Source organism: Molothrus aeneus, chromosome 1 (assembly GCF_037042795.1).
Source record: "Molothrus aeneus isolate 106 chromosome 1, BPBGC_Maene_1.0, whole genome shotgun sequence".
Lineage (NCBI taxonomy): Eukaryota > Metazoa > Chordata > Aves > Passeriformes > Icteridae > Molothrus > Molothrus aeneus.
Genome location: NC_089646.1, coordinates 99959541 through 99981994, shown reverse-complemented (window position 1 = coordinate 99981994; position 22454 = coordinate 99959541). Strand labels below are relative to the sequence as shown.

Here is a 22454-nt window from a genome sequence, read left to right as displayed (position 1 = left end):
ACTGATTGTTGTATGTTGCACTTAACTGTTACTTATTTGCTGATGAAACGAGTTTAAGCTTGCAGATGGAGCAACTTGAGCTTGCAGGAACTTTTGCCATATCCCTTTGTTATTTTAATCCATAATGTAGCATTTGATGTATCTTTTAGGTGATTTACCACACAGCATTGTCTATCAAAATGAGGAGGGCAAATGGGTGACTGATCTTGCATATTATACTGCATTTGATGAAGAACAAGATTTAAATATGTCTGAAGATGATAAAAGAAATGAGGAGTTCATTACTGGCTGTATGTAATCATCTTTTTTGGTTAACTCTTTTCGTCTGTAATAATGTTAAGTCAAATTTCTTCTTTTTTTTTTTTTCCACTTCAACAAATCAGTATTTGGTGTTGCAAAGCCTCCAGGTTTTAGATACTACAAATTATTTGAAAGCTGATGCTGATAGTAATCTGCAGTGATATTATATCATTATTTATAGTACATAGCTTCTTGCTGTGTTTCCTACTCTTCCCATGAAGTGTGTTTTAAAACAAAACAAAAAGCATTCTAACATTTGCCATTGGTACCTATTGTATGAGCTAAGGCAACTCCTCTCACTTCCACAATTTTTCCTTTGGACTTTAATGATTGTTTTCCTTTCTTGCAAGAAAAAGAGAAGAAGAGTAATTTGTGTTGAGTGATGCTTATAAGAGAGGAAATAATTATCAATGGGGAATTACTACAAAATCAAATAGATGTGACTACAGTGACAAAATTTGAGAGACTTGGCTAGCTGCTGGTTTTTTATGAAGTCCCTTAGGAATGTCTTGATGCTTAAAAATGGTACAGGTACTGAAAAATATTGGAGCTTTTGAGGGACTTCAGGACTCTCATCTTCCCTTGAATTCCAGGCTTTTTGAACCTCTGTTTACTTAAAAACTTGTTTATTATCCTTAAATTATATCACTGATTTTCGTGAGAGTCTGTCTATTTGTCATACAGGCTTGGATAATACACATGCAATACCGTAGGCAAATTGATTCCTTAGCACCAAAATGTCACCTGCTCATCTGTTTTGTAAGAGATTCAAGCAATATGTGCAACAGAATTTCTCCTAATCTCTCCTAGTTTCTGAAGCTGACATGTAGGTGGGCTAATGCCTTCTCAAGATGTCCACTCAAGATTCTTCTTTCTTTAAAAGCCAATTATGTCTAATGCTGTTCATTTTGAATGAGTGATCAAACAGTTGACTGGTTGAAATAATGTTTTTCAACACTGTAGTGATTTTTCTGATGGTTCAAGTAAATATCATTTGGGTGAAACTTTCCCATCTACTATGTCAGTAATGTAGAACTCTCCCATGATTTTTCAGAATCATTATATTTCAGACACCTTCTGTATCTTAGACTGGAGTTTAAGGTGATTAGAAATTTGTTGTAAATTTTTCCAAGGCTACTTAGGATTTTCCACCTGATAGATTTTTAAACACTTCTGCTTTCAAGTCAATGAGCTTACCTCTTTGTGTGGTAGATGATAACACACTGACAGCTTCCATGTGGTTGGCATTTTTCTGGCTGCTAGTCTGCTTGTCTGTCTGCAGTGGTGTTTGACAGCTGAAGAAATTTTATTTGTAAAGACAGAAAGGACATGTTACATCTGATTCTTTGGAGTCTCATTTATGATATGTCTCTCTGTCAGCAAACTGCACACAGTGTGTTCTTGTATGGAGTAGTGCAGGAGTGCTCACTCGAGAGTGTTGGATGCTTCATAAAGTCTCTGGGGGCTGTAGGGCTCATTTAGAAGATAAAGAACTGCTGCTGACTGAGAGTTCAACTGGCTATAACAACATGTCAGTGATAGTGCCTTTAGGAGATGAACTGGAACTGCTCAATAAAGATATATTTCAACTTTCTTTTTTCCTCAGAGTACGTGTTGTGACTTCCCATGAGTAATTTTATGGACAACAGCTGTATTCACCTTACAAGTTTGCATCCATTCTCTGCTTTTGCCCTCTATGCCTAGGGATGCTCTGTGTACAAGGACATGTATTTTTGAAGTTTTGATGAGCTTAATGATGCATTAACATTGCAGTCAGGTGGTAGAGTAGTATCTCTTGATCAGTTTTTCACAACATTTTGGTGAAGAGATTCTTAAGTGTTAGTTGTTCTGTAGATGATAATTGTGAAAATAGTACAGGCATTTGAATTCAAAAGTAAGATTGAGTTATTTGGCCTGTTAATTTGCATGGGTTTTTCATTAATAGGTGCAAGCCAGTATCTTTCTTTTGCTCCAATTCAAAGGTACCACCTTGATGGAAAAAAATTTCAGCCTTAAATATAGTAAAGGTTTGATCTGAGTTAGCCATGTGATGTTTGTGTTCTAGCTAGTATGGGTATCATAACCTATAAAAAGTTATAATTTAGCTTGGACCTAAGGCTGTTAGAAACTTTCTTTATTGACCACAGTTAATGATCTAAGTGCTGATTTTACTTTGGCTTCTAAAGATCCAGCAAGTACTTCTTTAAAACTAATTTTGTATAACTTTTTTCACCGAACTGGGATTGAATAATTCCTAGTGTGCCCCAGACTGTCTCAGGTCTAGAATTTTATGTGCAATAACTTTCCATCAAATTGAGTTAATGATGACAGATAGTAATGATGGTACTTAGTAACTTTTGCTTTATTTTAATAAATGTTCTCTTTGGTTTTAAGCTGAAGCAGCAGCTATGATTGCACAAGACCAGGAAGAATTCGAGAAAGCACACAGGCTTATGCAGGTAACTAACGACCTCAATGTAAACAAAATAGTTTTCTAATTTATTTACAAATTGCAATTTCTGAAATCTCTTTGTCTGCAGGCAGGAAAGGTGGGCAGTCTAAATGCATCTGAATTAGCAAATACTTCATGGAGATCTGCTAATAGCTTCATTCTGCCAAGAACATCTGATCTTCATAAAGATGCCAGCTATTTACGTTTGTCTTTGGGGGAGTTCTTTGGTCAGAGGTCTGAAGCTCTTGGATGTCTAGGTGGAGGCAGTGATGTGAAACGGGTATGTATCTAAATGTTTGTGTTGAGAAACAAGGAAAAGACAAGACAAACAACAGCTAGCACTGGTTTTGTTATTTTGTAAACGGTTCTTTATCAGATCTAATTTTCTAAATTGATTTAGGAAGGAAATTCTGTGTGTTGCAGGTGTGGGTTGACTGGTTTCCTACTGGAATTTCTGATGTGAAGTGCTGCCTGGTGTTATTGTTGAATGTTGATCTTTGCCTTTTGGTCAGGAACTAATTATGTGTAGGATTAGAGGGAGAAAAGTACACCGTATACAGGAGGCATGTTGGAGGTCCCAGTAAATTACCCACGCAGTTGAGTGAAATGCTGGTCAGACAAGGATATTTAAACAGTGAGGGCATCTCTGAGTGGCTATTGGTAGTTGATGTACTATCTGGGCAATGCCCAACTTCAGTAAAAATGTAGTCGTTTAGATTCTGACTTAACAACATCTGTATACTTCTTGCATCTGATGGATACCTGACACTTCTCTCTTCTGCTGTTGGTAGACAGGATCTCACCTGTGTTTCATGCAAAAAAAAAAAAAAAAGGTGGGGAAGTGTGTACAATGAGAAGTAGTCGTCACACATGCTTGTGTAATTCACTTGTACAATAAGGAGGTTTTGGAGTTGGCAGAGTTAGAGTCTGTCCTAAGCATTCCAAGGCTTAGTGGCAGACCATACCTTCAGGCAGAGATGATGTGATGTACTTTATTTCCTTATTTTGAGTAACTGGTATAAGTAAGTTGTGCCCTGGTTTCAGTTGGGATAGAGTTAAGTTTTCTTTGTAGAAGTTAGTACAGTGCTGTGTTTTGGATTTAGTATGAGAATAATGTTGATAGCACACTGATGTTTTCGTTGTTGCTAAGTAGTGCTTACTCTAAATCAAGGACTTGGGGAGTGTCTCATGCTCTGCCAGTGCAGCAGGTGCACAAGAAGCTCGGAGGGAGCACGGCCAGAACAGCTGACCAAACTGACCAAAGGGATATCTGTATCATAGAACATCCAACTCAGTCTGTAAACTGGAGGGAGTTGGCTGGCAGCCATGGATCACTGTTCAGGGACAGGCTGGGTGTTGGTCCATGGCCAGTGAGCAGTTGTGTTGTGCACCACAGTTGTGTTTCTCTTGGGTGTTATTCCCCTCTCCTTCCTTGTCATTACCAGTATTACGGTTACAATTTATTCTTGTGTCAGTTATTAAACTGTTCTTATCTCAACCCAAGAGGTTTGCCTGTTCTTTCCAGTTCTTTCTGTTGGAAGGAGGTGGGGAGTGAGCAAACAGCTGTGTGGTACTTAGTCCCTAGCTGGGGTTCAGCCATGCCAGTTGTTAGTTTATTTGATGTGTGTATGGGAAGTGCAGAGTATGTGTTCAGATTGGGCATTTGCAGTGCTGTGTTATTTCTTAGTGGTATGAGAGGTATGCCAAGCAAGCACCATGGGCCAAAACTGCTTTGCATGTGTATTGAATCTGTTTGTTTATTATTAAATTTACTCATGCTGTATTCTGGGATATTTTTTATAGCCATCTTTTGGTTACTATATTACATCCCCAAAGAAGAGGCAGCCTGTTCCTTTGCTAATGAGATCTGATTCATCAGGAGGTGACATCGGCCGAGAGATTTCACAGTTGTCTGAGGTGTTTTCAGGTACTTATGGAACAGCTCTTTTATCCTATGGGGCATTAAGGGAGAGTGTGCATCCAAAAATGTAGGTTTTTAGACAATTTCCTTACTGTAAATTAATTCCTTTTTTTTTGATGTTGTTGTTGTTAGATGACTTAGAAGCACAAACAAAAAAACATGCAAATTTTACCAGCTCTGAAGGTTCAGGGCATAGGGTGGACACTACTGCTGGAATACATGAAAATATTAATACAGAAGCTGCTACCAAAAGTAAAGCAAAGGTATTTCTCTTGTATTTTTCTTTAAAGTGCAACTATGAACTGAAACAAAATTCAAATAATTCCAATGATTATTGTTTCTTTGAATACAGCTAAATTTTGACTTTCACATTAGCTCACTGCTTTTTATATTGATCATTTGAATCCTAGCAGGTGCCCCTATTTCTTAGGATAGTTTCATTAGAATGGCATGATCCATTAGTAGTAGTAGTAGTAAGTCAGGTGATACTATCACCGTCTGATTTTCCTTTTTCTTCCCACTTCACTTTGGGAATTGCTCAGTCTGTCGGCCCATAGTCTTTCAGAGACTCAGGCTGTTGATGTTCTGTGATCAAGTTTCTGAATTTCAGCTGTCTTCCCCTTCTGTTTTTGTAATGAAACAGCTTACCTTTAGCGTTGGAATAAAATCTTTTAGTTGATAGGATTTAAGAATATAAGCATGGTGCAAGTCTGAAAAAAGTGTCTTTTTACTTTGGTAGTCCTTGATACCTACTTTTCCTGTCTGTGTCACCTCCCTAAGCCTGCTGTCAACGCTCCTCCTAATGCAGGCCAGGATGCTGTTGATCTTCTTTGCCTGGCTTGTGGTCAACTTCCTATCTGCCAGGACCCTCAAGTCCTTTTCTGCCAAGCTGGTTTCCTGCTGGTTGGCCCAGGGCCTGTACAGAGCCTGGGGTTATTCCTCCTTATGTGTTGGTCTTGGCATTTCCCTTTGAACTTCTCAGCCAATCTTTCCATCCTGTTGAGGTCCCTCTAAATGACAGCTGGCTTATTAGCCACACCTCCCAGTTTTGTATGATGATGGAACTTGCTGAAGGTGCCCAATCATCCACATCATTATTGAAGTTGTTGAATGGTACTGGCCCCTGTCTTGATCCTCAGGATGCTCCACCAGTGAGTGACTGGCCTCCTGAGGGACTTGGGTGCTTCTGATCTGCCCTTTGAGCCTGGCAGTTCAGCTTGTTTTCAGTCCAGTCATGGTGTATGTGTGTGCTCTGTGCTTTGTCTGTCTTTTGATGAGGATGTTGTTAATTCATGCATGTGTATCTACAGGAGGACAGGTGTTTTCAATTCTTCCTGAGTCTGTGTCTGTCTGAGAGAGACAGAAAGGTCCAGAGCCCAGTTTCCAACTGTCTATCTGCTCTGTGTCCTTTGCTAAGAATAGCCAATGTGAAAACTAAAGAAGAAATCAGACTTGAGTAATAGAAGAAGTTGTAGGAATAGCTGTGTCTTCTCTCTGCAGAGGCAGATGATTTACAGTTAAATTAGAAGTTACTGTATATTTGGTCATGGTAACTAACTTCTCTGCTGTTTGTCCCTGATAGGATTTTCCTCCCAGTTCTTTCAACTGAACTAAATAGAGCATTTTAGGATTTTAAAGTTTCACAGGAACTAAGGCTTCCTAGTAGAAGGCAGAATTATTTATTATTATTATTATTTAATCTAGAAAAGCCTTTGTGAAGTAGACTTAAAAAAATAGGAGAATGAGAATGCCTATTGCAGTGTTCCTTCTAGACAGGTGGTTAAAAATGCATCAATGAAGAGTGTTAATATATTGCCATATCCTGAAATGCAAACACAAAACAAAACACTAAACAAAATTTCTTTTGCCGTGGTGCTTAACTAATTTTGTTTTGTTGTAGGATGGAATTCATAAAGGCAAGTTTGAGGATAGCTTGTCTAATCATTCTGACTCTGTCTTGAGTATCAGCACAATTGCAGATGCTATTGCTAATGCTTCCTCCAGTGCTGAACCTTCCCATCTAGCTGCTATGATGATGGCACTCTCCAATAAAAGTAAAAGAACACGTGTCCTTCCTGGAGCTGTTAAAGAGGCTGAACTCTCTGCTAATGAGGCATTATCCAGCAATGAGGAAAATAGTGCATTTGATATGGAAAAATACCTCAAAAAAACAGATGAGAACAGATGTGAAAGTGAATACGAGAGTGTCATGAAACATGAAGCATCTGTCCAGAACCTTACATCTGATACCTTTTTAGTGGGTAAAGAGAAACATAAGGATGCTTTTGCAGAAGACTGGATCAATAATCACAGCAAACAGCAAGGAATAGAGAAGCGATTGCTTGATTATCTTGATGAAGAAAGTGACAGTCAGAATTTTTCTAGTCTGTCTGGTGTTGCCAGCCACAGAGATGTAATTGCAGATAATGTTCGGTGTTCAGAAAAGTTGTCAGATTTGGTAAATCGTAAACATTTACAGTCAATGGATGCTGATATTAGATCAGAGACACTTAATGAAAATGAAGCCCACACATGTGGAATTCTCTCAGCAGCAAAACTGGAAGTGGCACAGCGAAATCTGCTTGCTTACCAGAACAGCAATCTCACTAATGCATGTAGTATAGGGGAAGATAGAGAAACAGTAGATCAAGCAGTAAATGCTGTTCCTGAACCGTGTAATGATTTGGTGGAGAGAAGTGCAGGAAATACTGTGTCCCTCAGCAACTTAAAACCTGCCAAGCAATTTAGTAAATATGTCTCAGTAAGTCCTACAGCAGCCAAGCCTGTGCAGAAATTGAACAGTGATGACAGGAAGCAAAATACAGAGAAGAGGAGCAAGGATGCCAGTACTCCTCGTAGGGGGAATGCAAAACATGTAACTTTTGAGAAGCTGTCCCCAACTTTCCAGACTAATACTGGTAAGTAAACCTATATAGATGCAATTATTTGTTGAAAAAGCTTTTTTTTTGTCAGTAAACTTGTTTCCTGTCCATAAATAAATATGGTCCTTGAATTTTGTTTATTTGCCAGAGCATAAACCCATTCTGCCTGAAGGTGACTTAAATCTGGAGGGTGAGCAGTGTAGCTTCAGACCTTCAACTTCACCTCTGATTCACTCTTCTCCTAGTGAGACTTCTGGAACAGCATTTTCAGGGTAAATTTCTTGGTGCAGGTTACAAGAATTAGTGCTTCATGAGGATTGTTGAGGGATCATGTGTTTGTTTGAATGTTGACTGTGATCTTTATTAGGCTAAGACTTCATTATACGTTAAGCTGGACATTGTATAGACCAATATAGATGTGTTTTTTAAACTTACAAGTATTTTGCTCATCTGGTTCTCTGATTTGTATCATTGCTTATTGTGGGAGAGGGTGGGTAGAAATATTTGTGTGGCTTTTGACTATTCTGTATTTTGATACATACTTGTGTGCAAGGTTTAAGGTTTCCTTAGCAACTGAAAGCACGATGTTTCTTAAACGAGTTCCAGCAACAGTAAGTGTCATAAGATTCCAACTAAATTAATTTTGCAGTCTTAAACACTAACATGGCCAGTAGCTAATGGTTGTGTGCAATCTGATAAGATGAGGCAACTGATTTCCCTGACTTAACTTTGAACTTCATTGTTTGGTATTTAACTACTGTTTGTGTTTGTATGTGTTATTAGAATTACAGGCTGTCTGGCATTTCTCAGGAATTAATATGTGCAGGAGAAGATGTATTTTTGCAGGCATGTTATATAGCTCTTAGGATGTCCAGTTAAAATTGTCAGTGCTTTAATTGTTGTCATGTTAGCTTTTTTTGTTGAGCAAAGTGCTGAGAGACCCTGTGTTTTCAGGTATTTGAAATGAAGAGAATCTCAGCAGTGAATAGGAAACCTAATGGTGCGATGGGAGTTAAATGATTTCATTTGACTTTTTAATCTAGTTAGATACAAGTATATTGATTCACCTTTTTAAATAAGTTGTGTTGCTTCTGTGGCCTTAGCATCTGAGTTCAGTTTTGGAACTCTGATGCTTTGCCTATATGGATTTATGTAGAATGAAAATGTGTTTTATGTACATCAAAGCCAGAACTTGTAAAGCTTAATTGAGACCTGATTTCTCGTTTCTACTGACTGCATTTAACAAAACAGCTAATTAAGTTGACTTTTAGAATAGTATAGGTAATGGGTAGCATTAGTGCTGCCATCAAGAAAATAAAAAAAAAATCTTTTAATATTGGCATATTTTGAATCTCTTTTTCAGATCTGAAGTGGACTTTACTTACCCATCACACTGTCAGGAATCTCCTTGCAAAGAGAACGTGGTACCTCAGTCTGTTTACTCGAGTCCAAGCATGAGCAGGTTAACCTATGTCTCTGCATCCGGCAGCACCCGTAAGAACTCAGCAGTGACGCATAGTCCAGAGACATCCTGGGTAAGGAAAAAGCCAGCACCTCCCCCTTACCCCTAAACCAAAATTTATAGGTCAAAGTAATTCTAAATTAGAAAAGCCTGAAGGGTTTTCAAACAGTTTAGGATGTGCTGTGCATAGGGAGAAGGTATTCTTCTTTCCAGCTTCTGAGCTATGTGGAAATTTGAGTTTTGGTATCAACCGTGCTAAATGCGCACACTCTAATAAATACAAACATAGTAAAACAAAGAACTAGGAACTTTTGAAAAAGTTTGAGTTGATGTATTTTTTCCTTAAATTCTTTTCGATAGTTTCTCATTAACTCATTCTGTTCTTGGAATGTGCTGCAGTATTCCAGTAGTATTTTGCAAGATCTATATTGTTCTCATCATACCTCAGGCTCCCTTGCTGTTCAGCTTCAGCTGTTGGGAGAATAATTTTCCTGGTTTGTTTTTTTTTTCTGGAGAAATATTTATGAATACATAATGTAGCTTGTACTACTTTTTCAGGACTGAAACTGTAATTTTCTACCTCTGACAGTCATTCTGACTGTTTTTACTGGTTTAGAAGAGAATGTGCACTGAGGGTAAAATTTGTGTTCAGACTTGCAGTCTTACCTTGATTAAAATAATTGGCAATCTTTTATCTGAATTTGTGCTTTCATGTGTTATATTTGCCCAATTATCCCATCATCAAAAAAACCAAACAATATTAAAGGTAGCAGCAATTTCAATTGAATAGCTTAGAATATATAAAATCGGATACACTTGAAATATTGATAACATAATTTGGTTAAAATAAGGGATAATTTGGTTCCAATAATAGCGCATAAGCAAAAAAAAAAAAACCATGGGGTACGGACTGCAGGGTCCTTGGACCCCTGCCACCTCACGTACAAGCTTGTCAAGTGAAAATTCCCCCTTTTATGCCATGTGTCAATGCCATCTCCTCCCATTTTCGATTAATCACACTTCTACCTCTGCCCTCATCACCACCTTTACCACGCATGCTCCACCACTCTTTCAGGTGGTTGCACCACTCCTTGGGGGTCATCTCTGATGAAGGCCTCTCCTCTTCTTCGATGTCCTTTAATCTCATATAATTAACATTTTCCTGGGACCCAACCAGATTTTCCTTTCTTTCTGTTAATTTTTAGTAACTGTTATCTCTTTCTTTTTCCTGCCTTGAGCATCTGCAGGAAAATGGAGGGGGTGGAACCCCTCCTCTCCCTTTCTTTCTTGGCATTACACTTTTTAACGGTTTTATTATTTCCAAATATTAACTACTGTATCAATACTGATTACTGTTTCAATTTTGTCAGCATGAATCATACCTATTTAACCACATGTGGAATCTGGAATCTGTTACATCTCCCCCTTTCCAAACTGTGTCTAATTGTGGATGGAATTTTAAAAACAGACAGATAAAACCTGAAGAACCTTTCTAATTTACATGCATGTCTTTGTAAATATGAGTGCTTATTCCAGCTATACCCTACCTGTCAAAATGGCAGGTCTCTGGACTTCAGTGATTTCTTGTGAGCACACAAAGAAAATGTCTGTATCAGTGCATTTTCATGCATCTCATATCCTTTTCGGTTACTGATTTGGTTCAAGACCATTCAGTTTTTTGGTTTTTTTAATCTGTCTAGTATGTCTGGTGTGTTGTCAATGCTGTTTTGAACACAAATCTAAAAATACAGCACCACAGAGACCACTGTGGAGAAAATCAACTCCATCTCAGCCAGACCCAGTAGAATGTGTCTTAAGGATAGCAGACAGGTTGATGCTGCAGGTTTTCTTTTTCAAGGTGAAGAGTCACAGTTAAAAAAGTAAAACTTCAGACAAGACAAACTGGATTATTTATATTGGATGGCAGTCCCAATAATGATCAGACAGGAAAGTTTCCAGGCAGTACAGAATTAGGTGTGTCTTATGTACCCTATTGCTTTTCTTAAATATGTGATACTGCATGTTATATTTGTTTACTAGGATGAAAATGCTGGTGAACTGAGCACAACAATAATTCAGGCCAGCCCAGTTCCTCTGCAGGAACATAGAAAAGAAAATCTAGAAGACCGCTCATGTCAAAGAAATAGAAGAAAAGCAATACTTAGTATTGACCAGGAACAAGAAGAAAATGAACTTGCTGGTCTTCAAAGAAAACCTCATAATGTACTGGACCAAGAACTGGCCAAAGAAGGCTTTCTGAGGATGAATCAGCTTCCTTTTATTCCTTCAAATGTACCAGCAAATCATGAAGAGCTAGACCATGTTAAATCGGCTTTACCAAGTAAACTCTGCACCTTTCCGCCACATTCTGTCAACATGGATGCGCAAGAACTGTGTCAGGATCAAACAAACAAAGCACAGAGACAAGGATTGCCTGTTTATTCTGGATTAAACACCTGTTTGCCATGCAAACAAAACTCATCTGGTGAACAGCATGTCCATATATCAACTGTGAAATCCCATGTCACTACCTCTGAGAGTCAAGCAATTTCTTCTTCTGTCCCCACCTTGCTTACAGGGCATTGTCTTGCAACAACTCCATTTGCACAACAGCATCTGGGAGCTAAACAACCTCCAGGAAATGCAGTTCTGTCTCATTTTCATGGCTGTAACGCTGCAGGTTTTGGCCTTTCAGCAGGGCTTCCTTGTTCTGGTATCCCAGGAGGACATATTGAGAATCCACTTATGTTAGGAATTCCTTTAGGTCCAAATATTGGTCCTGGCTTTTCGGGTGCAGCTTCACTTTATAATCCACACAGTACTTCATGGAATAATAATATCTTAAATGTAAAACCATGTACTGGACAACCTCTTGGAGCTGGGGGAAGGGAGTGGGAGTTGTCAAAGTCACCTGGTATTGGTGAGTGTGATTTTTATAGTGTGTTTGAAATACATCTGTGGACAGGAATGGTGATAGTGATGTTGCTTAAGTTATAGTTAATAAAATTAGGATGGTACTAATTGTAACTGCAATTATTGTTTATGCAAACCCTATTACTAGTTTTCCTTGTTTAATGTTATTCTCTGAATGTAGTGTTTATTCTTAGAGCTCCCCAGTGGTCTTAAAAACATTTCTCAGAATTTCAGCATTCTTCAATATTAAGTAGTTTTGTGTTTGTGTATAGGATCTAGAACTACCTTTCATAGGAGGAAGAGAAATCCTAGCTGCAGTTTTAGCCAAGACAAGTCATGCTCTTGAAATTCCATTGTATTTTATCTGGAAAGTAGAGGACATTTCTATTTCCTGCCTAATTTGGTATTAGCAGTCAGTGAAGGCCAAAACTCATAAGAAGTTTGAACCCCTTAGAGGTTGAAACTGTTTGCTGGTTATGAAGGAAAAGACAAGCTGCCAAGTGTCCTCTGTCCTTTCTGCTCTTACTTTGTATCTAGGCTTAGCTCTAAACCTAAGCAACCCAAATTACTGTTTAATTTTAAAAACTTATTTTAACCTACAATCTTGCTGTATTTTTTTTTTCTGGCTAATTCTTTCAGCCTAGATGACAAGCTAGTGGGGTTGAAGATTTGAATCTGTGACAGTTTAGAGCTTGTTTATTGATTGTTCCAAGTCATTGATCTTAGTGCATTTTAAAATAGTGAAATACTCCTTACCTATTTTTATACTAACAAGATTTTGTAATAGTAATGTTCAAATTTTCTGAGTTAGGCTAGTGCTGATTAAATTGTGACCACTGAGTGTTTTATATTAGGTGTATATATAAATATACTTTGTGGGTCTGTATGGAATTTGCCATTTCCATAAATATTTGTTTGTGTGACAGTAGAACTTTAAGGTGCAAATTAGAAATGATTGAAATTTCAAGTTTCATGCTTATGGAAAATATCCTTATGAGAACTGTAGGAGTCAAACATTTCCTCACCATAATGAGGCATTTTTCAGATGAGTTCACAAATTTGGTGGCAGCCTGAGTGCTGATTTGCTTCTGAGTACTTGTAACTAACAGGAGCATATTTTCTTCCAAAGGACATATAAAAGTCCCAGAAGAACTGAAGTTCCCTAATGCCTGTTGTGTGGGAATTGCATCTCAGACGGTTCTTAGTGTTTATAATCCAACTGACCGGTGGTTGCAGGTCAACATTGGGATACTCAGTGTTTCAGTTAATGGAGAAAGGGTAAGAGATTTTTTCTTTTTCATAAAACTGTCATAATACTGTCATCTTACCAGATATCATATGTAAAATTAAGACCATCTTTACAGATCTGTGATTTTCTTCCCTGTTTTATCGTTAATATGCACAAAAGCAATGCTACTTTCTTTAGCCAGGCCACCTGACTTCCTCCAGCAAGCAGACTTTGTGAGGTAAATGCCACATGAGGTTATTGATCTGTAGAATTATATTGTGTGCATGAAATGTGGAAGGTTTGAGTTTATGGGTTATTCATTCCCACCTTTGTGTATGCAAGAAAAGTCAACCCTAGGCCAGAAAACATCCATGCTGAGGACTGTTACTGCAAAAACATTTTTGTCAGTTTGCTCCTCTTTTTCTTGACATCAGGAGATCTTGAGTGATGGAAAATGAGCAGGCTTTTTAGAAGCCTTCTAGAGCAGGCTTCAAGCTAGATGGGTTGTTCTGTGGGTTGTAGGTAGCTTGTAGGCCATACGTTGGCTGTCTTGCACTTCAATTTTGTTAAATTCTATATAATTCTGTTATCATACTAATAGTTCCAGAAGTAAAATATCTTGAGAACTTGAGAATGAGTTAGATTCAAGGTCCATCAGAAGGATTTAATTTCTTTTATTGATGAATACACTTAATAGAGAAGAAGATAACAACAGAACAAGCATAGGATACTCTGAGCTTCTGGCAGTTTGATACCTGGTAACTTTAGTTAGCTGTTATTTTTGTTCTTACTAGTTTTTGGTATAGTGCTCTTTATCTAGCTCATCTGTTGGAAAATGCAATGCAATGTTGTCCACAGTTCAGTTCAGCTGTAGATTGTATCAAGTACTGCTTTTTTCTTTTTTAAGATATGGTTCATGCTGTTTTTATTTGGTCCATATTACTGAGGAATAGCAGACAATTATTTGCTTTAAATATTGCATCTTATAAGTCTTAGAAATCCTGATCACATCTCTCAGGTATATTCTTCCTGAGCAGATGTAGCATGTCCCTTTCCAGGAGTATGATTTCTGGTTTTGATCTTGTTTTCTTAGAATGCTTCCTCTTTAAAGAACATCAGGCCACAATTCTGTGTGCTCCTGTGTGTGTGGGTGTGTGTATTTATATATATGTGTCTGTGTGTGTATATGAGAATAAGGATTTGTTGCATAATTTTCTAATCAGCTTCATAGCTTCACAGAGCTTTTCTGCAGCTCCTGTAACCAGTGATTCTGTTGGATCAAGAGGTGATTTTTTAAAATGAAATTGCTTTACAGTTGTTTCCATGAATAAATATAGGCAATTGTTTGCACAGTGTGATTAAAACCCATGTTTTTTCAGTCAGCTCTGAGATACGCTGGTGTTCTTTCTCAAAAATTAGGGTTTTACTTAATAATTTTCCCAGTGTCAATCTTTGGCTAGATGGTAGAAAGAAACCTCAGCATTTTTCAGGTTGCCTTTCTGTTTAAATTAAAAGGAAAGGCCTGCAGTTGAGGAAGATGCAAATGGGCCATGGATATGAAGATGCATTAATTAAATGGAGAAAAAATATATACAAAATGTCTGCGTTAAGCAGCCAGATAACCATGGTATTTGGAAAGGAAATGTCTTCTGGTAAAAGGCCTGTTTGAAAATGACAGGTATTTTTTGTTTTTCAGATGGATCCTATGAAATACCCATGTTTGGTTTTCAAGAATAAAACCATTGTAGGACCCTACTCTACCAACGACCTGAAAATACTTTTCTTACCTTCCCGCTCCGGGATCTTCCAGTGTATCCTCAATGTTTCATCTTGGCCGGTTTCTGCTGATGCCGAGACAATCGTTCAGGCAGAAGCTTTGGCAAGCAGGGTAGTTCTGACAGCAGTTGCTGAAAATCCTAATTTAGAAGTAAGTTGCTGTTTATTGTGGGTCTTTCATTGTTGCAATTTTATGAATAATTTAATGACACTGGAAAATAATAGGATTGCAAGGTTGCTCCTCAAAGAAACCTGGAATTTCATATGTTTTGAGTGGGAATAGAGGAAATTTTTGAGAAGCATATTGTTATCTGGGAAGTTCCAGTTGTGCAAAAGCAGCCAGCTAGAAATGAAGGCTTCTGTGTGGAAAGAATAAATTTAAAATTACTTTTTTGTTGTTAAAAGACTGGGCATTACTTTTTCATTGTTAAGACCTTAAACATCTGATGTTTACTAGGTATCTGCTGTGTTGGATTGGAAATTTATTGTAACAAAAAGCATTTATTTCCAATTGTAAGGATTTCTTTATTTTTTACATCAAGTAGGCTTTGTCTTGGTTTCTCAATACCACTAGCTTGATTATAATTTTAGAGAATATTTTCTCATTTTGGACTAATTAAAAATTAAAACTAAGTGCATGTGTAAAGTGCATTTGTCTTGTGTCTTATCATGAAGAACAACCAGGTGGGAGAGTGTGACATTAATAATTAAATGTGGCTTCATATAGTTCTAGATTTAAGAGTATGGACAGGCATAAAAAGGCTTGATGATACTTTTTGAGGTTCTTGAACAAATTTCATGGTAGTCTGTGACACAGTTGGTAGAAGTAAAATTTTCAGTCATCAGCCACAGTGGACATTTTCTTTTCATTTATGGTGGTCTTTTAACTTGCTTTGGACTAATTATGTGTTTGAAGTAATGAATGCACACAAATGGGTATAATTTTTAATGCTTCTTCCATAAATTTTTATTTATTTTTAATGCATTTTTTATTTTTTCACGTGTAGTCCATTCTCCATGTTATTCATAGTATATTCAAACTTGTGTCATGTTCAAATAAAATGTAAACCTTGTGCTCAATCTCTGCATGTTGTTACATTCCTGAGATTGGAAAAAGAACCAAATAAAAGCTGTATTTTGCTGCAGATCATTACACTTAAGTGTTTTTAAGCTAGCAAAAATTAACTGTCCCTTATTTTCTTAACTTTCAACTTGCTGAAATGTGTTTTTAACTATCTAAAACTGACATTTCTTACTTGCTAGCAATAATCATGGTTTAAATTTACTTTTAATTTGAATTATCCAAAATAACTTGGTTGTATGCTGGATTTTGGTGGATAAACATTGCACTAAAATTGGCTTAATTGATTGAGGTAAAATGCATGGGAGATAGCCAATTGGCTGTAACCCCTTCTAATATCAAAGAAAACACGATTCTTAGACTGTAATAGTTTGTATTTGATGTGGATATAGTGTTAAGAGGGTGGAATAGATGAATAACATCCTGGTACTTTTGTAGGGTAGGGTGTTTTGAAGGTTTTCCTTTCTTCTAAGTTCTGCTTTGTTTTAAAACCAGGTGGAAACAGGAAAAGGAGATTGCCTGGATTTTGGTGACTTGCCTTTTGGCAGTTTGAAGGCTCTTCCCCTAAAACTTATCAACAAAACCCATGCTTTTATGCCAATTAGACTTATTATTAACGCAGTAAGTACAGTAAACTTCTGTATGTGAGAGTTAACATCTTGTGATACTGAATTTTAGTACCCAAACACTTTGTTGCATATCATTAAAAAATATATCTTGGACACTCGATGTAAGACTTCCCAAGAAGTCTTTTGTTAGTCAGGAAATAAATAGTTTTTGCAGGGTGGTTATTTGATTCTGCTGTAATGGTACCAATAAAAATGCTTCTGGGATAGGTGTGTGGGGTTTTGTTTCATGTTTCAAAGCTACAGCCTAAATTTGATTCTTTTTTTTTCCAAGCCACTTGGATCATTCAAAACTTGTCTTGCATTTCTCAGCTTTGTCAGCATTGCTGTTACTGACAATAAGAGATTTAATACTTGTAATACTTTTCTTTTTTTGACAGAATGCAGTAGCCTGGAGATGCTTCACCTTTTCCAAGGAACCTGTTAATACTTCTAATGAACAAATGGATGCAGTTTCCCAGACAGCAGCTCCATCAGTTGTAAACCATGTGATACATGCAAGCTATGATGGGCAAGTGAGTAGTTTGTAGTTGGTCAATTCTTCTTGTTGCTTGCTGTCTGAAATGACAGTGCTGAATATTTGAGTTCACACTAATGATTTTTGGGCAGCACACCTTTTGCATGTTCAGGTTTTGTGAGTGTTTTGTTTTCTCCTCTCAATAATTTTCTCCCTTCCTTAAGGTGAGTCAACCAATTTCTTTTTCAGGATCCTGAAGCTTTAACAGTTTGGGTTCTGTTCCATGCACCTAAGAAACAAATTTCTTCTTCAGGTAAAGTAACTTGATTTTCATTACGGCTAAAACAGATTTGACTTTCAATGCATACGTTTTAGAATTGCAAGAACAGGCTGCAAACTTGAAACCATGTTTGGTTTGTGTGTGCTAATATTTCAGGTATCATATTCATTTTTAGTAACTGTAGGAGGCAGAATGTCTCTGTGTCTCTTAATCCTTTATATATTACCAGGGACATTTTTACTTAAGTATGAAGCTGAACAAAGCTTGTACTGCAAGATGCCTGGAATTTGTGTTTAATTCCCTCAGTAAAAGGAGTTAAGCATCACTTAAGAAAACATTGCATTAATTGCAAAATAGATAATAAATTTGAAGAAATCTCTGAGTTGTTCTGACTTGCTGAATAGAAAATAGTATATATATCAACTAGCTCAGCTCGTGTGGTAGGATGAGTTTTTTTGTTTGCATTAGTGACAATTTCAGTCACATATGACAAAAAGGTAAAACTCTTAAATAAGGTCCTGTGAGACTTTATTTTAAAGAGGAAAAAAAGTGTTGCAGGAGTAATGGGAGAGCTGTTATTCTCACTCCATTAATATGTTAAGATTGAAGAGTAGCTGAAGTGAGGTGTGCATCTATAGGAATGGCCTTTGCTGTTGGCACACTTGCTTTTGCTACTCATGAAATTGTTCCTAGATTCCTTGGGTCCAGCAGAGGAGTTCCTGGCAAGAGTAGATGTGGAAGTGGATAGTCCAGGACCTAGCACTGTGATTAAAAGTATTTTTCTCAGAGCAAGAGCTGGAACAGCAAGGATACGTATTCCAAAGGACTTACAGGTTTGTGTGTATTTATAAACTGTATTTCAAGAACAGTTTGCCTCTCCTAGCCTCCTACTTTTGTAATGTTTGGTTTTATTATATATGTATATATACAGATATACACTTACTTTATTTTTGCAGAAAATACGTCTGTCTGGTAGTGTGGATTCAACAGTCAAGCAGCAGCTGCCATTGGTAAATTCTGGAAACATTAGTGTACATTTGAAAGTTCAGGTAGGTTGGCTTTTCCCTCTTGAAATCATGATTTTTGTGCTGTTCATATTGTACTGAAGCTAGAGCTGAGCCTTGGGATTTTAGCTCAGCTCTGTGGTTTAATAAAAACGTCACAAATTTACATATAGGGAATGAAAAATGGCAAAGAGATTTGCTTACTTTTTTAGAAAAAGCTTATGGTGTTCTTTTGCTCAACTTCAGTTTTATTTGTTATAACAAACATACTTTTATGATTTTTACTAAATTTTAGCTAAAATATTTGTTATATGTAAAAGTAGTGAAGCCTGTGCTGCACAGCAGGTGTTAGTTAGCTGGTAAAACCTGCTTAAGGCAAAGATGAATATTAGCATTGGGAAACATCTGTATTTTCTAACAAAACTGCAGTAGTTTTTAGTGTACATCTTGCCAACTCCAAGTGAGTTCTTTTCAGATACGCAATGTCTTTACTTGACTTTTTTGAGAATCTATGGAAAGTGTGGTTCCAGACTGAAAGATAACTAACCACATTTGAAACTTACATTTCAAAGTCAACAGAAGGAGCAGTTGGTTCCATTTTACAAAAAGAGATGTGTTGGCCCATCATTTCTAAGATCAGAGGCCATGGAAATAGGATCTATGACCCCTATCACAAATGCCACATTAAGTGATGGTACTGGGTGCTGATTGATAAAGTGTTGACGACTCCAGGTGCATTCAGATTGTCTGCATTGCATGTAAAACAGGTGCAGAACCAAATTGTATTACATTTTGTAGAAGTATTTAATCCCTTAAAAAAATAGGTAACTAACCCTCCCTTTTTCCTTTGCCTGCTTTCAGACATCAGATCAGGGCAGCTGCTTTGCTGTTAAACCTGAGGACCTTTTCCTTTTTCCTGGAGAAGAACAAGTAGTGACTGTCCAGTTTTTTCCAAAAAGCAGAACAACTACAGAAAGGTAATATAACTGATTCTGTGCTGCATGTGTTAAACTACTTTTGACCTTAAGGTAATGAACGAATTGAAGGTTTCACCCATATGAGAGTTTTTGACTTCAGTTGTTCTCATGAGAGTTCTCATCCATTACAAAAGGATTTTTGTTAATGTTCACCTTTTCTATAGAATATCTCCCTCCTACAGGTGTGTATAGCAAAATGAATAGATAACATTTCCTATCAAGAAATATTCTAAGACTTGTTTAGTTTAAATAGAGTAAATCCCTGTGGCCCTTTATCTGGTCATTATTTCAAAAGTACAGCAAAGCTTCAAAATACTTACCTTCAGCAGCCCCTTCAGTTGCTTCCCTCTTTCTCTCTGCTGAGGCAAGGGAAATGTTATTTCTGTTTTACATGTGAAAAATGTCAAGAACAGATCAGGATCCCAAGTATTTATTTGTCTGCTGTAATCAAATAAAAGTATGTTCTGTACAACACTAATGTACAAGTTCCTTTTGCAGATGGATGAAGCATTCATAGTTTTGCTCATTAGCTCCTGTTGAACTTCATTCTGCAAAATAAACTTGATTGGTTCAAGTGACAATTAGGATGTCATGTGAGAGTCTTTGGCAATGACTCATTTCTCCAGAGCAGCTTTCCCTCTTGCTACATGATTTCCAGTTTCTGCAAGAATGGACAAAGGAGTATCTTCAAAATATGTTCAGTTCACTGGCTAACTTAACCAGGTCTCACCAGTGCATTTAAATTAAACAATGAAGTTCTGTGCTAGTGACAGTATGATCCTATTGGATAGCTTGAATTTTTACAGGCTTGAGGTACTCAGGAGGATTGGAAACTTGGTAATCTATGTCCAAGTGCTGCCTAAAGACTAATAAACTGACTGAGGCAGTAACCAGGGTCCATGTTCCCTGCTGATGGGATTCAGGGCTTTGTCAGCAGGCATCATAGGGATTCACTGACAGCTACAATGGAGGTTCTTGAGGTTTTTTTTCTTGACTTGAAATCTCTCTGTGCTATAACAAATGATTCAGGCTATTATTTAAAAGCCAGATTTCCTTCCTTGGTGCTCCTGGTTATCTCACACTTGTAAAAATTCAGTAAAGTTTCTTATGGCATTCAAAAGGCATCTCTTTAATCTACAGTCAGACTTTGTTTCTTTCTAAAATTAGTGTGTCAAAATAATTAGAAATTAGTATGGACCAAAAATACTTTTGAGCTGTAGTCTCTGAAATATTTATCTGAATAATTTCCAGATGAAATACCCAGAAGACTGTGTGAGATATGTGAGGCATATGTACTTACAGCCCAAAGGATGTAAATGTAGGGCTATACCTAAAGCTGGCCTTTGTAATAAAATAAAAAGAAGTGTTTATATTTTTGCCTTAAGAAGGTAGTTTTAAAAATGCCTATCTGTAATATTTTTTCAGTTATGTTTTGATTTCATCAGCTAATCTTGTTCAATTGTGGGATTTAAATTTATGCATTTATTTTTAAAGTATCTTGAAAATCCTTGTGCTGCCATCTGGGCCTCGGTTTGAAGTGACGATAGAAGGTGAGGTAGAATCTGGGCAAAACAGACCTGTGTCTACACCTGCTGGGTGCTCAGACATTCCACCCATCCTCTCCAACAAGCAGTTCATTGCCTGGGGAGCAGTATCACTTGGATCATCAGTGTAAGTATAAGTTGGACAGCTGTTCATATAGAATATCATGTTAAGTATTTTATATTGCACTTATTTGAAATAAAATTTCCCATTCACATTGATAATTGGCAGTAATTTGTTCTGTGCTTCAAGTGAAAGAAGCAGTATATTGCAATTATTTTTCTTGTGCACGAAAGTTTTGGAAACAAACTGATCTTGTTGGAGCTTTGTGTGTTCTTGAGGACTCTTCAGTTATGATTAGAATATCTGGTTCTGTAAGTTTAGTGTGTCATGTAAGTAGAAATGAGGAGAAAAGTATTTTTCAATTAAGTTGATGGAAAAATTCTGTTGGTTCTTTTGATACCTATCTCTTGCTAGAGATTAATTATGCTTCATCTCATCCATGACAAGGAACAGAGTCCAGTCTGTGTAATGTAATTTGACCATCTGAATAGCATGAACTCTTGATTGATTTGAATGTATTTCAGGGTTAAAACTTCTAATGTGGAGAATCTGTTTTGCCCCTAATTTTGCATTGTTTTATCCTTCAGACTACTTCTTGTCCACACTTTTCTATTTTCAAGTTTACAGGTTCAGTATTCTATGCTTTAGTGAAACTGTTCCTAATTGTTAGGATATTCTTTAATTCTTTTATATGTAAAGTCTGCAAGTTTTGCAGATCTCTGAACTTTAGTAATTACTACTTGAAGGACTAATCCACTGTTAGTTGATACTGAACTTTTTGAGGACTCTAATGATGTTCCTGGTGGTTTAAAACCAATCCATGTTTGTATCCAAGAACTGTTTCTGATAGCTGCATTTCTGTGTTTCTGGTTTGTTAAGGTGTAGTGTGCTTCTAACAGTAGTTTTGCTTATTTGGTGTTTGGGAATTACTACTTCTTTGCTTTATGCTGCAATGTTTTTATTTTCTGTTCCTCCTGTAAAACAGTATTGAGGAACCCTTGGTTTTAGGAAGCTGAAATTATTTCTGTTATTTTGTTTCAACAGAGTACAAAAGAGTGTCTGCTAGTGTTGATAGAGAGAGGTTTTGCTCTCTCTGTCCTCCTCTTTAATTCCAACTGCATGATCTGTTCTCTTATGTTGTAGCAGTTTTAGGGTTTGTCAAATTCATCTGCCAATGTTTTTTGACTTGTTAAAATGACAAAGGCACTTGCTCTTGCTGGAGATGTTTCCTACCTCTGCTGAGGAAAGCTCTGAGTACCAGAAGCCTGGTCAATGCTAGGATGTATCACAGAGAAAAAAAATATTTCAATCAACCTGATTCTGTTAAGGGACCGTAACTTTGTGTTGCTATTACATTGAGAAGTACATGAGAAGGAAAAGTTATCCTGAATTAGTTCTTTACAACTGTTCCTGTGAATCTGGGCCAGACAACTCACGAGAATTTGTTTCTGCATAACTAAGTCTCTCTGGATAATCTCATCATAACTGTG

At 37.0% G+C, this 22454-nt stretch overlaps 1 protein-coding gene across 1 annotated transcript in view; it reads left to right on the top strand.

Moving 5' to 3' along the window:
- The window catches only part of CEP192 (centrosomal protein 192), a 72065-nt gene that overhangs the window by 24712 nt on the left and 24899 nt on the right, over positions 1 to 22454 (top strand). Inside the window, exons 21-38 of the mRNA XM_066545895.1 lie at positions 150 to 290; positions 2695 to 2759; positions 2841 to 3032; positions 4556 to 4679; positions 4806 to 4936; positions 6574 to 7591; positions 7704 to 7827; positions 8919 to 9090; positions 11058 to 11937; positions 13060 to 13208; positions 14855 to 15085; positions 16511 to 16636; positions 17022 to 17156; positions 17348 to 17411; positions 18072 to 18211; positions 18335 to 18427; positions 19244 to 19359; positions 20854 to 21030. Of these exons, the coding sequence (XP_066401992.1) occupies positions 150 to 290; positions 2695 to 2759; positions 2841 to 3032; positions 4556 to 4679; positions 4806 to 4936; positions 6574 to 7591; positions 7704 to 7827; positions 8919 to 9090; positions 11058 to 11937; positions 13060 to 13208; positions 14855 to 15085; positions 16511 to 16636; positions 17022 to 17156; positions 17348 to 17411; positions 18072 to 18211; positions 18335 to 18427; positions 19244 to 19359; positions 20854 to 21030 (4078 nt within the window). The remainder of the gene's footprint in view (positions 1 to 149; positions 291 to 2694; positions 2760 to 2840; positions 3033 to 4555; positions 4680 to 4805; positions 4937 to 6573; positions 7592 to 7703; positions 7828 to 8918; positions 9091 to 11057; positions 11938 to 13059; positions 13209 to 14854; positions 15086 to 16510; positions 16637 to 17021; positions 17157 to 17347; positions 17412 to 18071; positions 18212 to 18334; positions 18428 to 19243; positions 19360 to 20853; positions 21031 to 22454) is intronic.